This window comes from Populus alba, chromosome 5 (assembly GCF_005239225.2).
Source record: "Populus alba chromosome 5, ASM523922v2, whole genome shotgun sequence".
NCBI lineage: Eukaryota > Viridiplantae > Streptophyta > Magnoliopsida > Malpighiales > Salicaceae > Populus > Populus alba.
Genome location: NC_133288.1, coordinates 16729916 through 16738835, shown reverse-complemented (window position 1 = coordinate 16738835; position 8920 = coordinate 16729916). Strand labels below are relative to the sequence as shown.

The 8920-nt window shown below is 35.6% G+C and overlaps 2 protein-coding genes across 2 annotated transcripts; both read right to left on the bottom strand.

Annotated features, from left to right (window-relative positions):
- Nucleotides 1–1575: 1575 nt before the first annotated feature.
- On the bottom strand, nt 1576–3177 carry LOC118029376 (probable inorganic phosphate transporter 1-7). The gene has a single exon (XM_035033260.1). The coding sequence runs from the start codon at nt 3175–3177 to the stop codon at nt 1576–1578; it is 1602 nt and encodes a 533-aa protein (XP_034889151.1).
- A 3043-nt stretch (nt 3178–6220) lies between these two features.
- LOC118029375 (uncharacterized) lies at nt 6221–8627 on the bottom strand. Its single transcript, XM_035033259.2, has 2 exons — nt 8316–8627; nt 6221–7578 (listed from the first exon to the last, which is right to left on the bottom strand). The coding sequence occupies exons 1-2, from the start codon at nt 8568–8570 to the stop codon at nt 6427–6429; spliced, it is 1407 nt and encodes a 468-aa protein (XP_034889150.1). The 5' UTR covers nt 8571–8627; the 3' UTR covers nt 6221–6426.
- Between the last annotated feature and the right edge of the window lie 293 nt (nt 8628–8920).

The window sequence follows — 8920 nt, the reverse complement described above, 5'->3', positions numbered from 1 at the left end:
CCAGCAAGCATTGACAAACATCTCTTAAATTATTGATGTTTTTAATTCATTAATTCTTCTTCTTGTTCTTTCAACAACAATATATTTTGATTGATAATCCTTCCATTACATTTTATTTATTCTTATTAATTAAATAACTTACGAGTTCCACATGTTTTCTTATAAAACATCAAAATATCATAAAAATATTTTTTCAAAAATAACTTCTACCAGTATTATATGATTAAAAAAACATCATTTACAATATGAAAAAATCATCATAAGAAATTAATCTTTGACAACTTTATGAATTTTTTATATATTGAAGGATTAAATTGGACAGATATAATACATAGTTATTAAACCCGATCTAGGAGGTCAACCCGAGACCCAAGTGACCCAAGGTCTTGGCTGGGTCTGTGTCATTAAAAAACCGGGCCAATAATTAGCCCGGAGAAAACCGTTCGACCCGTCGAGTCAACTTGGAACCCGGGTGACCCGACAGAGACCTTTTTTTTTTCAAATGTGTTTTTTCTCCTAGCTAGAGACTTCTTTTTTTTTTTCGTATTTTTCAGTTGGTTATTAAATCTATTTCAAAGTTCACTATATAAATCATAGAAGAATGCTTTATTTTTTCAATGTAAAATTTGAAATCCTTTAATATATATATTCTATATTCATAAAAAAAAATTATGTTTTTTCAATGTGGAATTAAAAAAAAAAATTTTTTTTAGTTTAAATACTTCAACTTAAAAGGATAAGATACTATTTTTTAATGTGAAATAAAAAATTTTTTTACATAATCTTTTAAACTTTATTATTTACAACATTTACGGTCTATATCCACATATATTGTTTCTTGATTTTTTTGATATTAAATATTAAAATCATAAACAAATGTATATTTTTTTAATTTTTTTCAAGTTAATTTAGATTGCTTTAAGTTGGGAACTCATCCCTTGACCAGGTCATCCCCGGACGGTAGATTTGATAATTATTATATAATGCAAATAGTTAAAGGATTGTAATAAACAATATAATAATTTCAGAGGTTTCAATCTCAATGGCAACACAGACGACAGACACCTTACCTTAAATCGCAATTTACTATGGGCAGTAAAATCTTAATCGCCAGTTTATATACAATAATAATGCAACTCTTGAAGTTTTCACCGCAAAGGTCATCGAACTTGAAAAGAAAGAAAGACCCAATGGTCTGATTACAACAATTAAAGATTCCATCGATTTCCTTTTCCTTGGTGTTAGGAAAATAATTAATACTTGGAAGAAAGAATTCTTTTGGAAGTAGTCGTCTATCACGCCATCGTCTCATTGGCTGAGCACTCACGAAACGCAAGATCCTTCAACCTAGAAGGGAGTTTGTTCTATAACTAAAGAAGATAACTATTTTCTTAACCTGATAACTTTATAGATTAATTAGTTGAGGTAAATATAAGTTGATGCGGATACTTCTAGAAAATAAAAAAAATATAAAAATCAAAATGCTTAAAATCTTGGTACAGCATATTGAAACCTAGAATGAAAAGGTAATCTGAAAAAAAAAAAAAAAAAAAAAAAAAAAAAAAAACAGCTAGACTAGACAATTTCAACTCCAGTGGGATGTGCTTGATCAACTTCTTCGTTCTCCCCTGAAATCTCCTCTAAGGATCTTCCTTTTGGCTCAGGGACCAAAAATGTCAGCAGAAAGCCAAGCACATTCACCATGCCAAGCACCATCAGCGAGTTTTTCATCCCAATACCTGCTGGATACCCTGGATCAACCTTGGACCTGTCCTGATTCTGTGCTGCATACAAGAACCCAAAAGCCCCTATTATGGCGCCAGCCTTCCCAGCAGCTGCTGATATTCCATGGCAGGTTGACCTGAACCTCGCAGGGAAGATCTCCGCTGGAACTATAAATGTAGTGCTATTAGGCCCAAAATTTGCAAAAAAGAAGGTAAGTCCATAGATGACTACGAAACCAATGTTGTTTTCTTTTAGAGTCCAGTGGTGATAAGGAATGGCCAGTACAAACATGAACACAGTCATGAAGAAAAACCCGATCAGCTGAATTGTGAAACGACCTATATAATCAATAAGAAAAACTGTGAACCAATATCCTGGGACCGTGCCACACAGTGCTATAAGGAATTGAGCCTTGGCGATCTTGAAAAGTTCTTCCATTGCATTCATTGTATTGGCCCTTGGAAGCCACCCAACAGCGCTGAAAATATCCTTCTGGAACAAGTTCTGGCTATAGTATGCAATGTCAACTAAAAACCAAGTGCTTGCAGTCCCTAGCAAGTGCAGTCCATGACGGCGAAGAAATTCCTCGGATAGCAAACCAAAAGAGTTGCTTTTATTAATCACCTTCTCCTCTCCTGCCTCCTCCTGAGCTTGCACCTCAATTCCCATGACTTTCGACATATCTCGACTGGCTTTCTCAGCATTCTTGGCTACCAAGGCAGTGTAACGAGGAGTTTCGGGCATCTTCATGCGCCAATAATAGGTCAAAGCAGCAGGCAATGCACCGAGCATTAAAATTATCCTCCAAACATAATCTGCTTGTGGCCCGGTAGAGCCAATTGGATCAACCGAGTAAGCAGGAGCTTTGTATACAGCACTGAAAGTTGCAGAGACAGCCATAGCTACAATACCGCCAGCAAGAATCCCAAATCCTTGCATAGCAAAAACAGCCGCAATGAAAGCTCCACGAGTCTTCTTGTTAGAGTATTCAGCCATTATGGTTGCCGAGAGTGGATAGTCTCCTCCGATTCCGAAACCAAGCCAAAACCTAAAGAAACACAGAGTAGCCATGACTGTTTTCGGTGAACTCCCAAAAGAAAGGCCAGAACCAATGGAAGATATCATCATGAGCAAAAGCGTGATGCCAAAAACATGCTTGCGACCAAGCTTGTCACCGAGCCACCCAAAGAAGAGTTGTCCAGCAAGAGTTCCACATAGGGCTACCCCATTAACAGCAGCAGCTACGTTAGGGGGCAAAATACCCGGTTTTGGTGATCCTTCAACCTGGTAATATATGCGGCCAAGGAGTTTGGTCACCAGAGAGATGCAAAAAAGATCGTATGCATCAGTGAAGAATCCCATGCCGGAGATTATCACAGCTTTGAAGTGGTAGAGCTGAGTTTTCGCTTGGTCTAGCTTTAGAAGAAGATCAACCTGCCCTTTGGCGGCCATGGTTGAGGTTCCCCTGCCTTCCTGATCTGAAACTTTATGCTGAGAGCTCCTTTTCTAAACCGAGTTTGATATATTTATAGAATGGGGAATCAAGCGTAATAGTCCTAGCAGGATACGGTTTGTGTGTCCCGGGAAGAGTCGGAGTTCAATGTCCACCAGAGATCTACTCCTTCTGTCTCTCGATTCTCCGAGATTTATGAAAATAAAACCTCTTCGGTTCCCAACGAATTTAACGAGATTCTTTACGAGAAATACTTCTTTTATACAAAAAAAAAAAAAATGAAAAATAAATTAATTGTACGTTGTCAAGAAAAAATAAATAAAAAGCGTAGAGGGAGTAGCCATGGCATTGGCGACAATCTTTTAGTTCAAGTAGGACTCGGGTGAAGGGCTCCTTCCAAAAAAAATTAAATGGCCTCAGTGTAGTTTTTCGCTGTGTCATGAGGAGAATCACGGTGTATAGTGAAGCAGTGTAATTAAGATTTTGTCCTTCATTATTCTTAATAATTATTTTGGTATCAGGTGAAGGGAAAAATTATATATTTTTTTTATAAGATTCAAATGTGATTTCAGAATTGACTGGGGCAAAGATTTCGTTCCAAATTTTAATGCTTAATGAAAATATTCTCTTACCCTTGAAATCTAATAAAAATTTATCTTTTACTTAGGGTTTTTTTCTCTTTTAATTTGCACAGTGAAATAATAACGCTTATACGCTTGGATGTTCAGAAAAAATAACCTTGCAATAAGGAGTTTATTTGTCATTGCATTATTTTTATACTGAAAAATTACGTTGTTGACCTTTGACTTTCCGAATTTAAAGCTTAGCTTATGAGGGCATTTTGGTCTTTGCGCCATGGTTTCTTTGTAATAATGGTATGCTCTTCGATCCTTTTTTGTAATTTGTCTTATTAAAATATTAATAGATCAGTAAAATTTGTTGACGCGTGCCATCTACGCATATCATCATGTCAGGGTCCTCCATGTTATTCTGAAGGCGCGTGTTGCCAAGTACAATGGCCAATAAAACCGACCGTCATCTCAACCGATACGCAAGGATGTGGTGCAACTGCTAGAGTGGCACATGCTCTACGATGAGCGGCAGTTTGGCGGCGATGAGGTTTTTTCTTCTACCCTTCGTTTCTCTCTCCTAGGTCTTGGTTTTCATGCCAAGCCTTGAAAAATTTAGTTGTCCTTCATTTTGAATTTGTTTTGGGTTCGATCCTCACTCTTTTGATTTCTATTTGCTTTGATTTTAATGCTTCTTCAAATTTATTTTTTTAATTTCATCCCTCTCTGCATTTAATTTAATTTTTTTTCTTTATAATCTGGTCCTCATTTTTTTAATTATTGTTTTTACATCCTTTGCATTATTTTTTATTTTGTCCTTTAGAATTTTAATTTATTTTTTTCAAATTTTGGTCCTCATTCTTTTCTTCATTTATTTCATTTTCAATTTTGTGCCTAATTAGTTTCTTTCAATTACTTTTGGTGCAATATTTGGTCCTCATTGTTTATTATTATTATTTTTTTAAATTGAGTCTTTTTCTTTTTTATTATTTTTGTCTTTTAAAGGGTTAGCCCATTCTCATGACCCAGTTCACCATTTTTAATGATTTACCTAGTTTGAGTTCAATATTTTTTAAAATCCTTTTTAGAATTTTTTTTTATCATTTGACATTGACTTATTAATTTGTTGTTCTTTTTTTATTTTTATCATTTAACTTTGGATTATTGGGCTATGAGCTTTGTGATTTGTTTAACTTTTATTTTTGTCAGGTTATCCCCATCTTATATTTCGACTCGCAGGTTGGTCGGGTTAAATTTCTACGTTTAGTCTGAGTGTAGAATTTAACAATTTATAGGTTTAAAAGATTGACTCTGATTAATGAAGTTGATAGTGACATAGGTTTCCGTGGTTTTTTTTTGTTTTTTTAAAAGCTTTTTGTTCCCATCCTTTACCATTTTGTTATTATTTTTATTTACTTTCTATGAGATTTTTGTGGTCAATTTTAAAATTACATGCGTCGCCTTGCTTTTAGTTTGTTTAGCTTGGTTACATTTAGATTTTCTAAAGGAATTTTATTTTTGAATTGAATGATTTTATCATCCAACATTTAATTTTTTAGGTGTTGAGCTTCTAGATTGAGCCCCATTCAAGAATTTAATAGATTGCAAGTTTGAGAGTTTAATTCGAGTTTACAAGGTTTGCATCGCTTTGATATTATTTTTTCAATGAAAAATATGGTTTGCCTTATTTTGGTTTTTTATTAAATTTATTGATTTCATTGCAGGCATTTAATTTGAGAAAATACTTGAAAGAATTTTTTTTTTAATTTTTTTTTCTTTGTTCATTTACCCTTTTTTTCTATTTAGTTATTATGGTCTCATGTCTCGAGTCATGGGTTTAGCAGGTTCACTAGGTTTGGCACGATCATTTTTTTCATTGCTTTTTAATATTTTTAGATCTCGAGTCAATAATCATAATCTTGAATTTTATTATTTTTTAAAAAATATGCATTGTCTCAATATTTTTTATGTGATAAAAAAAATGACAGGTCCACAGCGTGGCGCGAGCCACCTATCAAATAATGATCCTCCACTTGATTCTGCTCACGGATTGTGACAATCTCACTTGATTTTACTAGTGCTTTGTTTTTTAATATCTTTTTTTCATTGGTTTTTGTTTTATAATTTTATCTTTTAATATTTTTATTACAGGGGATTGAAAATAATTAATTTTTTAGCTATTTTTCTAGTGTCGAGTCGTGGATTTTTTTTAGTTCTGGAAAATCTAATAATAACACTTGAATATTATTTTTTTACATTGCCGAAAAAAATCAATCCAAACCATAGCGAAGCACGCCAACCGACACGACCACACAGCCCACAGGAAGCAGTAAGGCCTAAGGGAAAGCCCAGGCCTTAAATGACCAAATTTGGAAAACACACTTGGACTTTTTTGTATGCAACGTTGTAAGAAATCCATTTTCAAGACATACAAGGACATCAATCATTATTGAGCCCATCCAATACAAGGAACTAGAGACAATAATCAAATCGATAAATATCAATAGATTTTGGGAAAAGATGCCTTCTATTATTCTAATGATGCTGTTAATTGCTAGCAAACTAACTGGTTTTTATCGCCACTCAAAAAGGGTACTTAACTCCCACATAAATGTTTTGCATTGCAGCATCAATCATTGAAATATCGAAGTTCAGACTGCTATTCCCACACAAAAGGGGTCATTTTCTCTTCAGCTTCTCCTTCATCCTCTCGACTGCAGCCTTCAGAGTTTGTTCATCTTTGCAGAAGGTGAATCTCACCAAATTCTTTCCATCTTCCGGGTTCAAGTAAAATACACTTGTTGGGATTGCTACCACCCCGACTTCCTTGATCAGATACTCACAAAATGCAATATCATTTTCCAGGCCGAAAGGGGTGTGATCAACAACGACAAAGTAGGTCCCACTTGATGGAAATACTTTGAAACCAACAGCCTTCAACCCCTCAACCAAGATTTCCTTCTTTGCCATGTAATCCCTCTTTAACTCAACATAGTAGGATTCTGGGGCTCTGAGAGCAACTGCAGCCGCCCACTGCATAGGAGTGGAGGTAGCAAAAGTAAGGAAAGAGTGCGCCTGCCGCACTCCCCATGTCAAGTGAGGAGGCGCTATTGCCCAGCCAATTTTCCACCCTGTCAAGGAGAATGTCTTCCCTAAGGAATTCAAAGTCACAGTCCGTTCGTACATTCCTGGAAGAGAGGCCATAGAAATGTGATCTGTTTCGAAAGCCAATTTATCATAGACTTCATCAGTGAAAACTAGTACATCATTCTCAATGCAAAGTGATGCAATAGTACTAAGCTCCTCCCTAGTAAACATCTTTCCAGTTGGATTATGTGGAGTGTTGATGAGAATTGCACGAGTATTCTTTGTGATGGCTGATTTAAGCTCGTCAATGGGAACAGAAAAGGCTGGTGGGCGCAATGTGATGCCCTTTATCTTGGCACCAGCCATTGATAATGTGGCTTCATATGAATCATAGAAAGGAGCAAAGAGGATAACTTCATCGCCAGGATTTATCAAGCCTAGCATAGTTGCAGCTATCGCTTCAGTGCACCCAGATGTAACAGTAATTTCTTTATCAGGGTCCACCACAAGCCCGGTATCTTTCTTGAATCGCTCAGCAATGGCAGAGTTGAAATCTGGAACCCCGTATCCACGAGCATATTGGTTCTTTCCATCTTTAATAGCTTGGATGGCTGCTTCTTTGACAAACTCAGGACCATCAAAGTTGGGAAAACCTTGGCCAAGATTTATTGCTCCATATTTGATGGCAAGCGAACTCATCTGTGTGAAGATTGTGGTTTTGAACTTCTCCAAACGCTTTGCAACCTGCAGAAAGGCCAAAATATTAGAAGGAAGAAAGGGACTCCAAAAACAAAGATACAGAGGCGCGTGATTTATTAACTTGCAGAATGAAATCATTGCTTCATAAGATGGATTGATGTAAACTGAAGGAATCCACAGTGCTTGACCAAATATTTACGGGTTCAGAGAAAAATAGGGCAATACATTTCAAGCCATGTATTACGAGTTTCAAGGAAGCACGGTGAAGAAATAATGTGATTTCATTAGTTATCACAAAACTAGCTCAATTTTAGCTCCAACCAAAACAATTAACTCCAGCCTCCCACCATAACTCGATTTGAGCTCCAACCAAAACATAATAGCCCAACAAAACCAGAGGTTTATGACTGCTCACCAACTTTGCATTGTGAACCAAGGTCAAGACAAATCTAATAGTTAAAGTTTTCCGACAATAACCAGCCCCTGACTGTGCCCTAGCTAAAAAGCTCTCTTTTTTATGCTCCTCAAACCATTAACCATCATTCAAGCAAATCATTTGATTGGAAAACGAAGCTAAAAAGAAGGATAGCAAAAAATCTACACAAAGATTCAAAATTGGACAAATGATTAAACAGAATCATAAAGGGAAATTGAAAACTGAATTATTAAGCAAATTGTAAATTAGAGTTAATCACACAAAAAAACAAAAAACAAAACCCATATCGAAAATAAACTATGGGCGTACAAAATTAGTTAAGAGAGAAAAAAAGGGATTGGGGTACTTGTAATGGCTGTTGGGTCTTCCGCGTTGAGTCGTTTTGAGTGGAAAAGGCATCCTTCTGTGTCGTGGAAACGGAAGGTGAGGAGGCCATGACAGAAGGGTAAGATACGATTCCTCTCCTTGTAGAGCTAATAGAGGCAATGCTTTTTTTGTGGAGAAGCAGTTGCTTTGAAAATGGAAAGGTGGAGAATGTCGAGGGTTTAAAGCTCAGTGGCGTAATCATTTTGCAAGGCGTCCACGGACATTGACTCTGCATCACGACGTCGAAAGATCTAGTGCCGTCAAAGGGGCTGCTACCTAGATTCTTTGGCCGGGTTTTGTATAGTTATTTTATTTCATTATTTATTAAAGATATAATAATATTTTTAGTTTTTCATTTTTAGTTTGTATATAGTTTTTTTTGTATTTGAATTAAGTTGAAATCTTTTTTTAGTAATTCATTATGTTAATGAAACCCTAACCTTCTCTTTTTATTTTTTTGAATTATTTAACATAGTATTAGAATATATCCGTTTGTTTACTAGAAAATAGTTTCTTTTTAGAAAATGAATTACGGAGAAAGTGAATTTTGAGAAAATATTTTTCGATGTTTGGTAGTGTAATGAA

Bases quoted from the DNA above. Each gene is read 5' to 3' on its own strand.
- LOC118029376 (XM_035033260.1), bottom strand. From the start codon at position 3,177: ATGGCCGCCAAAGGGCAGGTTGATCTTCTTCTAAAGCTAGACCAAGCG.
- LOC118029375 (XM_035033259.2), bottom strand. From the start codon at position 8,570: ATGCAGAGTCAATGTCCGTGGACGCCTTGCAAAATGATTACGCCACTG. The intron at 7,579-8,315 runs GTACCCCAATCC...GCCTTTCTGCAG, and splicing joins AGACCCAACAGCCATTACAA to GTTGCAAAGCGTTTGGAGAA.